Source organism: Epinephelus moara, chromosome 6, assembly GCF_006386435.1.
Source record: "Epinephelus moara isolate mb chromosome 6, YSFRI_EMoa_1.0, whole genome shotgun sequence".
In the NCBI taxonomy this organism is placed as follows: domain Eukaryota; kingdom Metazoa; phylum Chordata; class Actinopteri; order Perciformes; family Serranidae; genus Epinephelus; species Epinephelus moara.
In genome coordinates this window covers 28,779,368-28,797,780 of record NC_065511.1, presented here as the reverse complement: position 1 = coordinate 28,797,780, position 18,413 = coordinate 28,779,368, and the positions used below count along the sequence as shown (strand labels likewise).

General features: G+C 39.5%; 1 protein-coding gene across 1 annotated transcript in view; it reads right to left on the bottom strand.

Annotated features, from left to right (window-relative positions):
• Positions 1 to 533: 533 nt before the first annotated feature.
• Positions 534 to 18,413, bottom strand: part of LOC126391751 (hemicentin-1-like) — a 40,635-nt gene continuing 22,755 nt past the window's right edge. The window contains 14 exon segments of the mRNA XM_050046673.1: positions 534 to 835; positions 950 to 1,030; positions 1,165 to 1,196; positions 3,347 to 3,467; positions 3,558 to 3,812; positions 6,969 to 7,253; positions 7,357 to 7,623; positions 7,942 to 8,217; positions 9,926 to 10,201; positions 10,399 to 10,680; positions 12,263 to 12,529; positions 12,695 to 12,973; positions 13,363 to 13,695; positions 14,172 to 14,266. Coding sequence (XP_049902630.1) covers positions 831 to 835; positions 950 to 1,030; positions 1,165 to 1,196; positions 3,347 to 3,467; positions 3,558 to 3,812; positions 6,969 to 7,253; positions 7,357 to 7,623; positions 7,942 to 8,217; positions 9,926 to 10,201; positions 10,399 to 10,680; positions 12,263 to 12,529; positions 12,695 to 12,973; positions 13,363 to 13,695; positions 14,172 to 14,266 — 2,854 coding nt within the window. The 3' untranslated portion in view covers positions 534 to 830.

Genomic DNA, 18,413 nt, shown 5'->3' with positions numbered 1-18,413 from the left:
ATCCTGTTAGGGGTTGCGGGGGTGCTGGAGCCTATCCCAGCTGACAATGGGCGAGAGGCAGGGTACACCCTGGACAGGTCACCAGACTATCACAAGGCTGACACATAGAGACAGACAACCATTCACACTCACTTTCACACCTACGGACAATTTAGAGTCGCCAATTAACCTGCATGTCTTTGGACTGTGGGAGGAAGCTGGAGCACCCAGAGAAAAATCCACGCTGACACGGGGAGAACATGCAGACTCTACACACAAGGGCTCCCTCACCCTGGGTTTGAATCAGCAACCCTCTTGCTGTGAGGCGACAGTGCTAACCACTGCGCCACTGTGCCGCCCATTCACTATCATGTTTATGGTGATAAAACTTTTCTTTTTTTTTGTTGTATTCAGAGGCAGTGACACAGAAGGCACTGGGGATTCAGATGACATCTTTATTGAATATACACATATTTACACAACATGTCTTGAATGATAAAAGACACTGAACTTTATTTTATTTTACTGTACTACTACTACTACTACTACTTTTATTTTGCTACTACTACTATATTACTTTAAATAAATAAATACTTTTAATCATTTTTTCCTTTTGTAATTTCTTACATATATTCAGAATAAGTGTTCATCTTGAACTAATTCTTGCAAACCATCAGATATGATCAGAAAATCAGGTTACACAAAAAGTTGCAATGCAGCTGTGCATCAAACTCAGCACAATGAAGTGTAATCTGAAGGAGGCAGAAAATGGTTGGGTTGAATAAATAAATACAAAAACAATAACACTGCCGTCTTCTTACAGTATGTGTGTTTGTGTTTCCTAATTTTGTTCATGCTGCAGGAGGAAAAAATAACAAATGGTTAGAAAAATACAACACTGTGAACTCAAGGCAAACACACGGGCGCTCTCTCTTCAAAATCAAATTTAATTTGATCACATTCACCTCACCGTCAAAGGAAGTCAAGCCATTCTGTGCTGTCACTGAGATCTTATACACGTCTGAACGTCTGTTCCTCATGCTCAGAGATTCTGAGGAGTCAAAGTGCAGTTTAAATAAATTCATTAGGTCACTTCATTACGTCAGTTTTATCACTGAGAAATGAGTCTTTCCATCGTCCTACATGGTAACTTAAGAAAAGAACTTGGATCAGATGAATACTAACCTTGTCGATGTGCTGGGTAGTCGCTGCTGTTTCTGATAAAATAAAAAAGAAGGAGTTGTTAAAATATGGCCACATGTTACACATAATTCAAACTTGAACCAGCTTTAAAATCAAATTTCCACAGAAAGTCAATGTGTTATATTTGGGTAGAACTCTATAACAAGGCTGTGTCAACTGCAGTGAGAAAAATATTCATCAATGTCAACTGGAGTCTCATGTGAATTATGTGTGTGACCAGAAAAATAGGCACCCCTGTGTACAGTAAGTCAATCCAATACAAAACATGATATTTTATTATTAATTGGTGCTGCCATTGTGTCAGAGGTTTTATTTTAATTCAAAACTGATCTCTGAGGCTGTCGTTTGTGGCGTTGTGGTGTTGTGGCGTGGCGGTGTATCCAATATGTTGCTCCTCCATATAAATTCCACATTTTTAGAGACACATTTCAGTATAATGTAGTTCAATGTAAAACCATCACAAGCTACAGCCTCAAATTATTATACATTTAAGTCAACACATAAATAATAACCTCTGCGATCTCAGTATTTACTGCAAGGCTACTGCATTGTATTACTTTGTGAATCAGTTTTTCTCGCTCATCAGCAAAACAGAGGTCATGAACAGCATTTCATAAACCATTTAACCATCTATTCATTAGGTTATTATCATAAAGAAAGTAACTATTGTTTCAGTCAAGTATTTTCTAATAAATTATTGCATTTACTCAAGATGTTAGGTAATACAGCCAAGTGCATGTGGTCTCACTTTATGGACAATTATGTCATTTTGTGCATATGTACAATTAACACACTTGTAGCCTTTGTCAGTGGTGAAAGAACTATTAAGATCTTTTACTCAAGTAAAAGTAGCCATACCACAGTATAAAAATACTCCATTACATGTAAAAGTCCTGCATTTATATTGTTACTCAAGTAAAACTAAATAAGTATCAATCATCAGAATGTACTTTAAGTATCAAAAAATCAAAGTATTCATTAGGCAAACCCGGTCGCCTGAAGACAATGCTGACATTGTATGTTTCTGCAAACCACAAATGTGTTACTCTTGCATGTTGCACATGTGTCGGATCAGAGTGTCTTAAGTGACGTAGTATGTGAGCTGACTTTGTGTTCTGGAGATAAAGGAATGGTGGATGGTGAGGCACCTGCCAAGCTGCAGACCACTGTTAAAGACCAACAAAAGACAAAACCATGTGCTGTGTCTCCAGAGGCTCCAAATGCAAGTGTTCTGTAGCAACCTGTCACCGAGTTTCCACCAGTAGAGTGTTTTTCACAGAGACATTGCTGTGCTTCCAGCGTGCTCCCAAAAGTGGGTATTTTAAGCCAAAACATTGATTGTTCGTAACCGTGATCATGTGGTATTTGTGCCTAAATTTAACCACACATTAACCCTTTTGAAATATTAACTTTCAGTGTATCCTCTACAGCAGTGGCTCCAGCCACGAGTCTGGATTTCTCCTTGGTCATCAGTTCAAGGTCCACTCAGTCTATTATACTCAGTGTCATAACTGCATTTGGCCATGTCATCGAGCTAGTTTGCTGTCCATTATTACACACTCTACAGCAGGAAACAGCACTTTAAAATAAAAGCTTTGTACCGGAAATTCCATTCACTTCAAAATAAAGTGTGTTTTTTACAAACTTTTGCGACAAGTTTGCGAGTCACTTGCGGTCCATTCAGAATGGACCTGCAACCCACCAGTTGGGAACCACTGCTATACATTATGACGTCTAAAAGTAACAATCTGTGGTTTGCAGAAACGTGCAATGCCAACGTTTTTTTCTGATGGTTGGGTTGTGGAGTATTATGTATTACTGAATCATTATTGATGCATTTATGTAAGCAGCATTTTAATGTTGTCATGGTAGAACTGATTTTAACTCGTTAATATACTATTATGTCATTTTAAGAATGAATAACATTTTTTGAACTGATCATATGTTTTACATGTTAAATCTTGACATAAAAAACTATCGCTGTCAGATAAATGTAGTGGAGTAAAGAGTACAATATTTAAGACATCAGAAAATGGAAATACTCAAGTCAAGTACCTCCAGGCTGTACTTAGGTACAGTACTAAGGTAAATGTACCTATTACATTCCACCACTGGCCACTAAGGAGCTTTTTTCAGCAGAACTCATGATCTGTTTTATGCTTACCTGTTCCTCCTCATCATGCCATACACAATTGTTCCACCAACTACAGCAATAAGAAGAAAGCATCCAGCTGTTATGATGGTAGCTCTCCCGGCAGCAGTTGAGCAGTCACAGTCTAAGTAATCTGAAGGAAAAAAAACACCCAAGAGGATCCTTAATGCATTTCTCCAAAACACACATAGATATACAGTTTTTCTTTTTTTTTGTCACATACCTACAACAGTTAACTTGTGGCTCACTGATTGATTCAGCCCTGTAACAGCGTTCACAGCAGTGCAGGTGAACGTCCCCCCGTCAAAGGGTCTGATGGATTTTATGACGAACGCAGCCTCACGGACACTGGTTGGCCTCCCGTTGTAAAGCCAGATGAACGTTGGTGATGGTACAGACATCGTGGAGCAGTAAAGCATTGTGAAATCTTTAACACGCACTGAACTGGGTCCTGTGATAGCCATGTTGTCAGGTCCATCTGTAACACAACCAATCAGATTGTTTTAAGTTATTGCAGTGTGTCTGTATTATTGTAGAGGCTTTTGATGGTTCCATCATACTTATTTTGTGTGTTTTATTTTTTTTCTTCAGGATTAAACCTATTGTTACAAAGCTCATACTGTTGTGGGCCAGTGCTGATAATGAACAATTTGCTGAGAACAGCTGTACGTATACGGGACTGTGAATCACATTTAGAAGTAGGTAAAGTAAAAGTAGCAACACCCCTGTGCAGACATACTCTAAGTAAAAGTCTTGCAATTAAAATTGTACTTGTTAAAAGTGCTCACTGTGCAGAATGTCCCATTTCAGAATGATATATTTAAAGGTTATTCTTTAGGGCTTTTGCCTTTATTCTAGGACACGGTGCACGCTTTAGTAGTTGAGCAAGATGTCGCCTCCAGAATGATATAGTTTATATACAGTAACTGGATCATAATCATCATTGATAAATTAATGTCTTCATCACTTCAATATTGCGTCTGGTAAAGGTGGAGCTCAATTTAACCAAGCTTGTGAATGTACCCCTGGGGATCAATAAGATCTTATCTTCATAAATTACCATTCATTTGTTTATTTTATACATATATATATATTTTTCCCACAAATACAACATGCTAATGTTTTTAGCACAAGCCTATGGCATTTTACATTGTAGAAATTAGCCTAGCCGCTAGCCTACCTCTACTATGAGGCCAGGAACATGTAACAAATGTAACGTTTCAGAATTTGGGTCACTTACAACTCACAGAGTTCACCGACCAAACAACTGTCTTATACGAAACACGTTTTCCAAACACATATCACATGCTAACGTTATTACAAGCTTATGGCATTTGTTGTGTACATTAGCCAAGCGATTACGAGCATGCGCGGTGGCAGGGGGCGCTCGAGCTCCTCCAAAAAGGTCGAGCGCACCAATTTCCTTTATTTTTCAGATTTTTCAGATTACATTTTTTAAATCAATCGTTTGTTTGGAAGTGAATACAACAAAATTTATTCACATTTAAAAAAGAAATGATTGTATTAATTTCACGCAAAGCCGCCCCATGATCCCGTCTTGTGATTGGTTGCTCAACGATCACGTGCCAGAGACGTTTGTTGAAGTTCGGCTGTCAAAGCTCGCAAACAAACATGTTGTGTGGTCTGTAATGGATGGGTCTGTTGTTCCGTGAGTACAAACAAGCTTCGAAAGTTGACTGTGATGCAGAAAAACGCTAACGATAAAGTGTGGTATGAAGTTCACCTGGCGAAGCGCCATATTGAAAGAAAAACGGGATTACTGTTAACGCCGTATCAGGACCACAGACTGAACGGGGCTTCTGACCGGTGAGTACATCTTTGTTTAAACTGACTAACGTTAGCTGTTTTGTTGTTTGGACAATGTGTGTATCGTGTCATTGTCAATGTGTGTACCAGCTCCTGTTTTCCTCTTGCATTATTGATGATAATAAGCCATGTGGGCTGTTATTTCAGTTGGACCCAGAGGGGTCACAGATTTCGGTGTTGACGTGTTTTGCAGTGTGTTTTGTTGTCAGTGGTGGTTCATAATGGTGGTTGTCAAATGGAAATGGTTGTTTTTATGCTGGCTACAACTTCAGACATTTCATAGTACACAGGTAGAATTGGTGACGGTGATAATGATTTGAGTTTTGTGTTTAATTTTGTTATCTCTGACGCATTTGTCAATGTTTTGCTTCTGACTGTAGTAGATGTAGTAGCAGTTTTGTATTGTTGTAGTGCTGTATTAGGTATAAATAAAGTCTTCAGATCACTGAAGCATGCATATAAGACCCTCATTTTATGTCCGTGTGGTTAAAGCACACTTTACACTCATAATTTGTTACCCTTAGATCAGGTTGCAGGTGCATTGCAATAAGCACTGAGTCTAGTTATTTGGTCTATGAAGATAATGTGTGACTGATAATTGATGACATTGCTATTAATAATAGGTCTACAATAGTGACCTCTAGAAATGAGGGACAAACACTTATTTCTACATATAAACTAAACCACAATGTCGTGATATGACACTAGGTTTTGTCTTCGATTTTACATATAAAATCATAGGTGTTGTCTTTTCCTGTTTTAAAAGCTGCATTACAGTAAAGTGATGTGGTTTTCTGAACTTACCAGAGTGTTCTAGCTGTTCTATTATTTGTCTTTCCTCACTTAGTCATTATATCTACATTACTAGTGATTATTTGTCAAAAAGCCCATTGTATGAATATTTATTTCAAAGCACCTATCAATCCTACAATACCATGGCAATATTGATATCAAGGTATTTGGTCAAAAATGTTGTGATATTTGAATACACCGCATTGCACCACCATGTTTCCACAGCAGCCCAGAACAGCCAAATCACACACTGGCCTCAGATTGGGGCCGTTTGTGTTTTCCCATCGGCCACCGTAGGTAGCAGCCTCTCCATGATGAGTTGTGTGAGAAAAACACTGATTTTTCCAACTTGAAACTGCTTTATTCAGTGTGTTTATCGGTTTAAATCACTTTTTCCCCCACTCAAAGGCAGTTTGTGGAGATATGAGTCGCAAGGGGGATAACTGAACAGTCGTTCTGATTAGAGCTGACCTGATCAGATCGATGGATAAATCTTGTAATGAACAGGATCCTAAGTTAAAGAAAAAAGTTGAGCACACATTAGCAGTTGTTGGGCTAGCGACCTGTCTACGCCGAGCTGACCAAGATCAGAGAAACACTAATTTTTGCCTTGGAATTGCTATACTCAGTGTTTTTAGTGGTTTTAATCACCTGCTCTGTTTGTTTTGGAGAGGGAGAGATGTCTGTGGATAACTCAGCTCATGGTAAAACCCTCCTAAACAACAACGTTGAAGGAATTTTAACTGGGAGTTCACGCTTGGCACACGGAAGAAGTTTCAGCTGTTTGATATCTGCAGTCCTCACCAATAGATGCCACTAAATCCTACACACTGTTCTTTAAGTCTGAGGGTTTCAGGCTGTAGGGTTGGACATTGGTTGTGAGCATCAGATCCATAGATGTGGTTTAGATCTGTCAATGCCACTGAGCCAGCTGGGGTCTCTATGGAACCTGAAAGTAATTGCCATCTTAACTCGGGGAAGGTGTGTAGCACAAGTCCCTTTGTCATATACTCACGTTGGATGAAAAGATTCACCGGCTGGGTGATTTCACTGCTGACACCATTCGACACGTTGCAACTGAATGGTCCCTGGTCATAGCGGGTCACTCTAGTTAGAGTGAGAGTGGCGCCTCCATCAGTGAGCTGAACTCTGTCACTTTCTGTAACCTCAGAGCTGCCGTTCAGCCAGAGGAAAGAGGGGTAGGATCCAGAGGCGGAGCAGGACAAACGGACAGAGCTGTTGAACTCAAACAGGCCCAAGTGTGAGTTGTTTGAAATCACCATCACATTGGAGATTGGTGCTGTGGATAAAAAAATAAAAAGAGGGTAGCAGAAAGCCACATTTTCTAAATGTAAACCCATTGCTCTGTGACAATATAACTTACTAAATGTATTCAAACTTACTCTGTACAGAGATGGCTGCAGGCTTAGATTTTTCATATTTCAGAGTTTTGCTGTTATAGGCCTGACAGCTGTAGCGTCCACTGTGATTCATCTGACTGTTCATCAGTCTGAACTCTGGTCCAGTATCAGACAGCAGGCTTCCATTCAGAAACCACATAAATTGGGCAGCAGGTCTGGAGTCAGCTGAACACGTCATGTTTATGTTTGACCCAACCTTGAAGTATTTTTGTGGCGGAGACAGCTTCAAATTAATATTTTCTGGGCCAACTGTGGAAAAAGACAAAACGATATAGTCACCAATAAAAGCACATTAGCGTGAGACAAGCTGCAGATTGCATCCAGCTTGGCTCAGTGTGAAAGGGTCATTACTGTTAAGGATGCCGTTCAAACACTGAGCTGCATCATTAAACTAAGCACAGCTTTCATTTTCTCACTATCAGCCAAACTGCAACAATCAAACAGCAAGGTGCACAATAAGTAATTTAAACCAAACCACTCCTGACATGATAATCATGAATCAAGCAGCGAATTTCAAGGTCTGTGTAGCATTTGCATGCAGATGCTGTAACATCAAAGAGGACTCACAGCTGATGTAGAGTGTCACTGGATCGCTGGTGTAATTGCTGAAATTATTGAACACATGGCAGAAGAATGGTCCCTGGTCGTAGCGTGTGACATTAATTATCGTGAGAGTGGAGTTTCCATCATTGAGCAGAACCCTGTCGCTGGCTGTAACCTCAGAGCTGTCGTTCAGCCAGAGGAAAGTGGGGAAAGATCCAGAGGTCGAGCAGGACATAGAGACTGAGCTCAGCTCTAACAACTCTGTGGCGTTGGGAGTCACTACAACATTGGAGATTTGAGCTATGGGTAGAAAAAGACCAAAAAAGTAAGGAGTCATCAATTGGGGAATAAAAATATTGCACAAATCAATTGCTCTGACTTCTACAGTATTTCCTGTTTTGCAAGCAAGACAACCATTAAAACTGCATTACATTCAGCAAAGGATATCACACTCTGTACTAATTCTTCATCAAACAACACAACTAAGAACCTCTTAGGAATAATCTACCCAGTCATCAGAAAAAACATTGGCAGATCCAGTTTCACTAAATTTCACTGGCTGGATATTTCTTGCCTGAGCCCCTCTGAAAAGACTTTGCCAGTGAATTCTGCCTCTGTGTCAAGGGTCTGGATGCTGAGGCATTTTCCTTTTTCTCTCAGCCATCACTGCAATTATGTGTCGGATTTCAGGGTGTGCTGTGTGTGCGTTCCCAATGCATACGTTGTCTGAGTGCACACAATAGGTCAAAAGCAGCGGGGGGGCAAAGAGTGCATACAGTAGATGTGTTTTAAGATAAAGGAACATTGTTTGCACAGATAGTTTTGATCTTGAAATATAACGCACAAACAAGAAACTGATCCCTTTTTATGGAACCAATCCCACTGACACTAGAATAAATCTTCACAATGAAGATTTAGTATCTGTAGTATCGATACCTTGGTATCATCCCGGCCACATCTAAGGAAAAGCTCACATTTTGGCTTAACATACACACAAATCCCAGCTGGACAATCAGCTAAGTCTCTGTAAAAAAACAAATGCTTTCATGGCAATGTCCCTGCTGAAAAAGCAGCGATGTCTCGTTAAAATACACCCACATTAGTTGCCTTAAAGGCGCTGTATGTAAGAATGTGGCCAAAACGGTTACTGCACTCAAATTCAAAATACTGCCGTGAGTCATGTCCGCTCCCCCTCCCCTACAGATTCGAGGTTGCTGGACAGCGGCACGCTGGAGACTGATTTGTTTGCCCACGGGCGGCTGCCGTGGCAGGGCCGCATCCCCGCGTCCTTGATCTTCGGTTTTCCAGCGGACCGTTCGAGCAAGTCCGGCTTCTCTGCTGCTAACGCTGCTGCCGGGATACAGCTGAGGAGAAGCCGGCTGCTCATGCTCTTATACAGTCTATGCTCATGCTATTTACTGGGACACTGCTAATGCTGCTTGCCGTGCTGCTGTAGCTCAGTCGTAACTGTAACTGATGCTGAGACTCTACTGACTGTGTGACTGGTAGACGGTGGTGGATGGCGCAACAGGCCAAAACACAAATTCAAAACATAAACATGATTTGCGGACTGCAAAAATGTTTTAAATGCGAATATTCTGGCTGTACTATTGTTGTCGGTGAGATCAGTATGTTATATGAACATTATTCCTTAGTCTCTGTGACATATTAGGAGGATTTTACGACTATTTGCTTTAGATTTCTTACATATAGCTCCTTTAAAAGCCGCTAAAAACACAGACTCGCTAAATCACATCCGGAAACATATTTGTGTTGCCGAAACCTACAATGCCAACATTTTCTTCTTGCAGTGAGGCTGAAATCATCTCTGACCTACAGAACGAGTAAAGCAAGAGTGCATGTTTTCTCTCTTTTCAAACCTTCAGACTACTTGAAAAAGCCTCATCAAAAGCAACTACAATCTCTGACCTTCAAAGAGGCAGTGCAGACACTAAAAGCCCAAGTTATTTTAGCCCTCAGCAACAACAGGTAATTCACTCCAACTTACATTTTAGTACAGAGATGGCTGCAGTCTGCGATGTTTGATTTCTCATAGGCCTAGTTCTGTTGTTAAAGGCCTGACAGCTGTAGTTCCCACTCTGACTCTTCTGAATGTTCACCAGTCTGAGCTCTGGTCCAGTATCAGACAGCAGGTCTCCATTTAGAAACCAGTGAATCAAGGCAGGAGGTCCGGAGTCAGTTGAGCACATCAAAGTGATGTCTGAACCTTCGTCATAGAATTCTTGCGATGGAGATATTGTCAGATTGATATTTTCTGGGCCGTCTGCGGCAAGAAACATAAAAAGATATGGTCACCAATAAAATGTAGGGAGGAAATGGATTGGCATCAAAAAGAATATCACGGATAGTAATTTTAGTAGCTCAAGGCAAAAAAGGACATAAAGCTTGACTCAGTGGCAAGACTTTAAACTGTCTGGGATTTTAATGAACGTGTGATGAATGTGTCTGTTAGTGACTCACAGATGATGAGGAGGTTTACTGGATCGCTGGTGCTGTTACTGAAATGATTGAACACATGGCAGAAGAATGGTCCCTGGTCGTAGCGTGTGACATTAATTATCGTGAGAGTGGAGTTTCCATCAATGAGCTGAACTCTGTCGCTGGCTGTAACCTCAGAGCTGCCGTTCAGCCAGAGGAAAGAGGGAGAGGAACCAGAAGCGGAACAGGACAGGCTGACAGAGCTGCTGCTGGACTCCAAAATTTCTGTCGTGCTGGCATTTACCGTTACATTGGATATTGGTGCTGTGGGAGAAAATATTTTGATTAAGTTTAAGTTTTATTTTTAAGTTTATTTACTTAAAGATTTGCTATAAGATTATTCGTTGGTACAAATTTAATGAAAACTGTCCTAACCCTAAAGATGCATGATGAATTGCCTCATTCTTAGGTTATCAAATTCAGACGCTTTGCGAAAATGGTTCAGTCCAACTACTAACCCAAAGTTAAACACAGCACCTTTGAAGGTATATTAGACATTGACAAGTATCTACAAAAAGTGCCAGTTAAAAAGAATATTTCACCTGCAAAGTAACTATTTGAACATCAATTACTCACTGCGTGTCACCTTGAATTCACGAAAGAAACCTTGTTTTTCTTGCAAGCCTCCACGGTGAACAGAGTCTGAAAAAGGCAAATGTTTTTCATGAATTGAAGTAAACAGGGACCATATTTAACAACAGCAAACTATATCCAAACATCCCTTTACAAAGACTCACAAAACACGTGCAGTATGATCTTATTTATTCAGTGTGGTCTCATTTATCCAGTCGTATACTCAGTACTTCCTTAACACATGCATGTTTGCTAAAATGCTTCAATATGAAACACTTCTGTCTACGAGTAACGCATCCTGAGAGTGTCTATGAGCTCTGTTTAAACAGAGTTTTAACATGTGCCCAGTCACAGTATTTGGCTGTGCCTGAGACTGTTTTATAATTTAACGTTTTAGCGAAGATGCATGTGTTTAGGATATACTTAGCATACAACTGGATAAATGAGACTTGGATTATACTGCACAGTTTGTGTGAGAGTTGGTAATCGTATGTCTTGATATAGTTTCGCTGTTGGTACATGTGGACCCTGATTACCTTAATTCATGAAGAATATTTGCCTTTTTTGATTCTCCATTCACTATTAAGACATGGGAGAAAAACAGTTTTTTTTTTATGAATTTAATGTAACACACAGTTGGTAATTGATATACAAATGGTCATTTTGTGGGTGAGGTATTCCTTTAAAACATTTTGCTCATATTTTGAAGATAAAGTCATCAACCAATATTTTCTTGTGATTACTCACATTCCAATGTTTGAAAGGTAAAAAGTAGTAGATAAAAGAGGCTAGCGCTCTTTCCAATGACTGCAACTGTCATTGTCAATGTAAAGATTAATCACATTACTGTAATGTGTTACTGCCAACACTGGTGGTAAAGCAGTGTTAAATCCACTGTTTAAATTCTCAAAGAGCTTAAATGTGCAAGGCTAAGTTGTGGGTTAAAAAAGAAAGTGATGCACAGGACATCTAGAATTTGATTTTACATCTAGATATTTTATCAAAAAACATGATGTCGTATTTGTCAAGCATCATAAAGGTTACATTATTTAAAGAAGTGTAGGTCCATTCAGGTAGTACATAAGGATTTAATATCCTACAATGTGGGCAAAAAAGGTTTGCTAACTTAAAGTAGCCTAATTTAAGGAATAATATAAGGGGAAATCTGTACTAAACATACTGTACATACCAAATCCAAATGCCTGTAGTTGACAATAAAATGCCAACTTACTGAATATGTAACTACTATGTAAACCTGTTAATTTCTACTTACCCAGCACAGTTATAGCTGCAGGTGGAGATATTTGATATCTCAGAGTTTTGTTGTTAAAGGCCTGACAGCTGTAGTTCCCTCTGTCATTCATCTGAATGTTCTTCAGTCTGAGCTCCGGTCCAGTATTAGACAGCAGGTCTGCATTCAGAAACCACTGAAACAGGGCAGGAGGTCTGGAGACAGCTGAGCAGGTCAGGATGATGTCTGACCCTTCTGTATAGTATTCTTGTGATGGAGACAGCTTCAAATTTATGTTTTCTGGGCCATCTGCATTGTGTGGCAGATGGGAAATGAATAAAAAAATGAATGAATCACCAAAAACAAAGCAACAGGGATCAAGCTGCAAATGTTTGCAAATTTGCAGTGTGAAAATGTTAAGCTCTGAGATTTGCAAGAACATGCAATAACTTTGCATTAACATTAGTAACTCACAGCTGATGGAGAGGTTTACTGGATCACTGGTGCCATCACTGACAGGATTGGACACTTGACACCTGAATGGTCCCTGGTCATAGCGGGTCACACTGACAATGGTAAGAGTGGCGCCTCCATCAGTGAGCTGAACTCTGTCACTGGCTGTAACCTCAGAGCTGCCGTTCAGCCAGAGGAAAGAGGGAGAGGAAGCAGAAGCGGAACAGGACAGGCTGACAGAGCTGCTGAGCTCCACCAAATCTGTGCTGCTGGGAGTTACAACCACATTGGAGACTGGTGCTGTTGGTTGAAATGAACAATGCAGTTATTAGAAGTCATAAAAAGGGGTAAAAGACATTACACATATCAATTGCTGTGGATTTTCTACCCTGCTTCTGTGGCAGCATAACCCCTAAAAACATTATGTAACATAACCCTGACACTAAACATGATGGACAGTTGTGAATTGGTACTGATGTCACTCCCTGTATGCCAATTAAAGTGAGATTTTATTGAATTGATAACGCTATTGCAAACATCAGTGGAAACATTTTTAATTGTCAACCTGGGCTATCATGATATATGAGAAGTCACATTCTTTGACTTAAGGTGTGTTTTATACAGTTAAAATGAATGAAAATGATTCCTCTTAAAGGAACAAAATCTTAAACAGTGTTGCGTCAACGCACCGAGTATGAGCAGTGTGCAAATTCCTTTCTGCTGTGCTCCGCCATTTGGTATGATCATGACTGTGTATTCTCCATTGTCACTAAGAGTCAGATTCCTGAGCTCCAGAGATCCAGTAGGTCTGAAGAGGGTGACCCTGTTTGCATACGCTGGCTCAATTATGTCTGTGCTGCTCGAGGTTAGTATATTAGAATGAGCACCGTGGATATTGGAAAAACTCCACACTACTATTAGAAACGGAGTAGCTGGTGGAGTCACTGTTGTGGTGAACGTCACCGTCTCTCCAACAGCTGCAATGAGATTGTCTGGTAGCACACCAGCTCCATGGCTCAAACCTGGAGGAGACAGTTACATGATGGGAATAAATGTTACTGAGACTTCGATGACAATGCACCGTGGATCACTGGGATATATACACCAAAGCACTGCTGATACAAGACTGTTATTTGCTTAAAAGCAAGTTGTTAGGTCTTTAAAAGCTTATTTTTGTAATCTAGAGTATCTGAAATGATGAGAATGAAATGAAATGACTGAGAATGATACTCTGATAGCATTGAAAGAATTTGGTCTTTATAGTTTGTTAGATCAAACTGTGACCTGCGGTGACAGAAGCTTTGATGCTATACTTTTTAACATATGAAATTGTAATAATAAACCTTGGGTTGAGTTTGACCCATTTTAAACCTAAAATCAGGTCAAGTTTAAGGGTTAAATTACACTGAGGGCTAAATTTAATCCAGATTACCTTAATAATCATGACCTGATGGAAGAGTTTAATGTTAAAGTGGTTTTAAAAGTCTTTATTTCTCACCTGAGATGGTTCCCAGGATTATCACCAGTATCACAGATGTTTCCATATCTCCTGCAGTCTCCAGGTGCGTAGAAAGTGTTTTCACAGAGGAGGTGCTGTGAGTACAGTATGTGTGTTTGAGGGGAGGGGCAATGGACTCCTTCACCTATTACAACCTTTACATCTTTTGTGGTGCCTCATCCAAAACCAATAAGCGAGAGCCATGCAATTAATGTAAGTTGGTGTGGGTGCTTTTCGTGTTCTTATCTGATTTGTTATAAATCAGATCCATAAACAAACTCGGGTACACTCATATCAACCAACAGCAAATTTCTGATAGGAGTCCAGTCATAGTGGTAATTGTTGTTGAACAAATAGTCCAGTACAACTCCAAAGGCGTTAATGTGCACTATTTCATTCTACACATTGTCAGCATTTTTTTTTTAATTAATATTTTTTATTTGGAAATGCAAACAAGTACAAAATACAGTAAGTATATACTTGGAATGACATTTCCATGTTTCCTTTTCTCCCACTCCAAACGAACAACCCACCCACCCTAACCTGGAGAGCACCCATCTAGAGAAGCACAAAAAAATAGAGTATATGTATACAGACAAGCAAATAAGTGCATGTGCCCACACACAGTACATTCACATACATAAACATACACAGACACATGAGAGGCCACGATTAGCCACGCACACCGCCACCATGCTCATGCTTATTCACTATCCGCTCATACAAGCCTGCACCAGTCCAAGAGTAATAAGTACACTATATTGTACACAGTAATCATTCCTTAGGGACATTATACACAATTGGAATGCAAGGCAAAGGTAAACAGAGTACCAAAACTATTTGAAGTTTGAGCCCTGACAAAGATATAAAGTGACTTTCAATACCGGGGAGAGGGAGGAGGAAAAAATAAATAAATAAATACACTTTACCAGTTCTATTAGTGAAACTGTGCATAGACCTACTGTGTTCTATATGATTAAATATCTTGGATTGGGAAATTTTATTACAGGACATTAGGCAAAGTTTTGAGGTAACTTAAATGTGTCAAAACTGGGTTCCAGATGGAGAAGAATTTGTCACTAGATCCCCTAAGTGAATATTTAATCTTCTGTAACTGCATGAAGAGCATCAACTCGCTTAACCACGAAGACACTTTAGGGGGGTGTTTTGATTTCCAGTGTAATAAAACACTGTCAGCATTTTGATTCATTATTTTATTGTACAGATTTTTTGCCAGTGCACATAAACTGCAGCATTTGTACTAAATCTATATTATTGGTTCAACCTTCATCTCTTGCTTCTGCTCTCAAGAACAGCACCGGTCTCTGTTATTGTTAGTCTCTGAGCTTTGAGCAACAGACAGGCAGTTAATTCTGATAAGACATGCAGAGGAATGGCAACGTGAGATAATACACATTGTTTAGCTGTAAAAACAACAACTGTATATGATGTACTCATAAAAAGTCAATGTAAACATTGTTGGATTATTTTTCACCAATAAATCCCTCATTAGTAAAACCTAGTTTCAGTGTAAAAGAAAATTAGCTCAATTGTCGTTATCTACTTGTAGTTATATTGATTCAATCATGTCTATACAGATTTACCATGATTGAATATTTTATGTTGACAGCACGGTGGTGGCACAATGACATTTTCTCATGCAGTCAAACTTTTACTCCCTCAGTATGTTGCAGCCTGAACAATGTGTCACACTGATATGATGAGATTATATCACCGTGCAATCAGTGATAAAAAGTAATAAAACCACCTGCTGTACACAAAGTACTGTGGCTATGGGAATTATTAGAAGTTTAAGTAGTTAATTTATCATTGATGGTGACAACTTTAATGGTGTCACCTGCAGAAAATGAGTCATCCCTCTAATTTCAGGAGATTTTCAGCAAATTGTGCTGTTGTTGTTATTATTTATGATTTAAACACACCTGAGAAATTATTTCTCAAGAATGTGCAACACACAAATACGATATACACAGTTTCAGGTATGTTTATATATCAACAGGTGTGCTGACTGGACTGTATAAGCATAATAAAGTAAGCAATATGAATTTTCATTTGAGAATATTTTATACACTGGGAATCATCTGTGTGGTGAAAATTTTGTCTCCTCCTTACAGACACAGGTTGCTCCCTCAGTACAACTCTTATTACTCACCTGTGAAGTACATTAGCTCATCAGCTAATCAGCTTGTCCACTTTTAGGAAAATCACAGACTTTGGCCTCGTGCCATGGCTGGTCAGGGTCATGATGTAGTGCGTTTGGGTGGTGCTTGAAGGTACATCCTGCTGCTCATGAACTCACGTCGACTTTGATAGAAGGTTTTAATAAAACTTTATAATCGCTATAATTTGATAAGAAGTCAATAGTCAGTGATATTAAGATATGTCCCAATTCAAGCTACATCAAAAACACTTTGGCCCAGACTAAAATGTTCCACCACAGATCTTCATTGTCCCAAGAAGCTGAAACCTACAGACTTTGGTGAGCCACTGTATATGAAAAAAAAAAAATGCTATATATGCTAAGCAATCATGCACTGCTGTCTGAAATAGTCATAGGCAAATGTATTCATAATCAGAAATAAACTCAACAAATTGCCATTATATTACTACTGGTTCTAGTATTACGATGTACTGCAGTTCTGTGTGTGGTTTGTCTAAGTGGTGTTGCAGGACCCCAGCAGAAGCAGTTGCTGTACTCCAGTAGGCACAGTTAATGTCAGATACTGTACCTCCTCTCTGTCTTATGACTGTCAAAATATATAAAAGGGAAAAAGTAGGATGTAATATATGTGAGTGTTGTGCAGGCTTTATTACTGTTGACTGTTGTAGTTTTTGTTCAAGTGTTAGTATGTCATAAAAATGCCATAAAAAAATTCATACATTAGTTTATCACGTAGTCATAGTCTGTGCACTTTTCCTGTGTGTGTATATATTAATCATACTCTGGCTCAAAGTCATCAAAACTTTAAGAACTCCAGACTGAAGATTTTCCTTTTAAAATCCTCCAAAATTGTTTGTTTAGCTGTTAAGTTTCTAAAATTTTCTCCTGGGGGGGAATTCACACAGACGCCCCTCAAGGGTTGGGTCAGTTAAAGGATGACATAAACATTTTTCAACCTGGACCCTATTTCCCTGTGTAAATTGGTCAAAGAGACTGATGTTAACAAAAGTTTTTGAAATTGGTCCAGTATTGAGCGAGTCGGCAGCAGACGGCAGCCATGCAACAGGCTGTAATGGAAGCACATGGGGCAACTGAACACCGTCACCATATGTCTGTTGAAAGTGGTTATTTTTGCCACAGAGCAGCTCATTCTGTAGTCCCATTTGCACCAAAAACTTTCTGTATGGTACCTTTGGAACCAAAAGTAACCCTTCAGACATGGTACCTAGCCCCTAGGTCTGCTAGCGTTTCCACCGCAAACAGTACTCTTTCATGTGGGTGGGGGTTGTTGTCACTCACTGCTCCATCCAGTACTCACTGTATTTCCTTCCCTATCAGTCTGCACCTCATTTCTCATCCACAGAATGAGGCTGCACGCTGACATTTTCAGAACAAACTAAAACAGGCTGCAGTGAGAGTCTCTCTTGATGGGACATTTAAAAGTAGCAGGTTTGTACATTTAGTCCTTCCCAGGCAAGCTCCGGGGCTTTAGTGTTGCAGGAGCCCACAGGAATGATGCTCTGCGACACTTTCATTTCTCCAAGTGAGAATTAGAATATATGCAGTTCACATTATCCCGTCAAAACAGATATAAACGCTTTACAATCCATTCATTACTAAAAGTGTATGTCATTTAAGAGAAACAATAAAAGCTAATGGAATTTAAAGTTGATCAAAGTGAAACTGAAGGTGTGTTGATTGATTTGCGTCATCAACTGATGTATTGAGTTACATTACCATTACATTATAGTTAACGTTCCACCTTAGAAGTCACTGGCAGTTGGCCCAGTGTATTAAGTTATTTTATAAAGTTATTTTATAAATAAAACTCTCCACACAGGGATCGATAGTGCAAGCGTTTTACTCGCATTTGCGACTGAAAATAGGTGTGTGCGAACTGTAAAAAATATTTAGGGGCACATGTGCGCATAAAAAAATCAGCCGAAGCAGCCTATATTTTTGTCAATTAAAAAATATGATAATCTAACTGCAAATGTTGGAGGAACTCCAGCCGCCTTCCCTCTTCCCTCTTCCCCGTGTGACACGGTTATGGGCGGTTT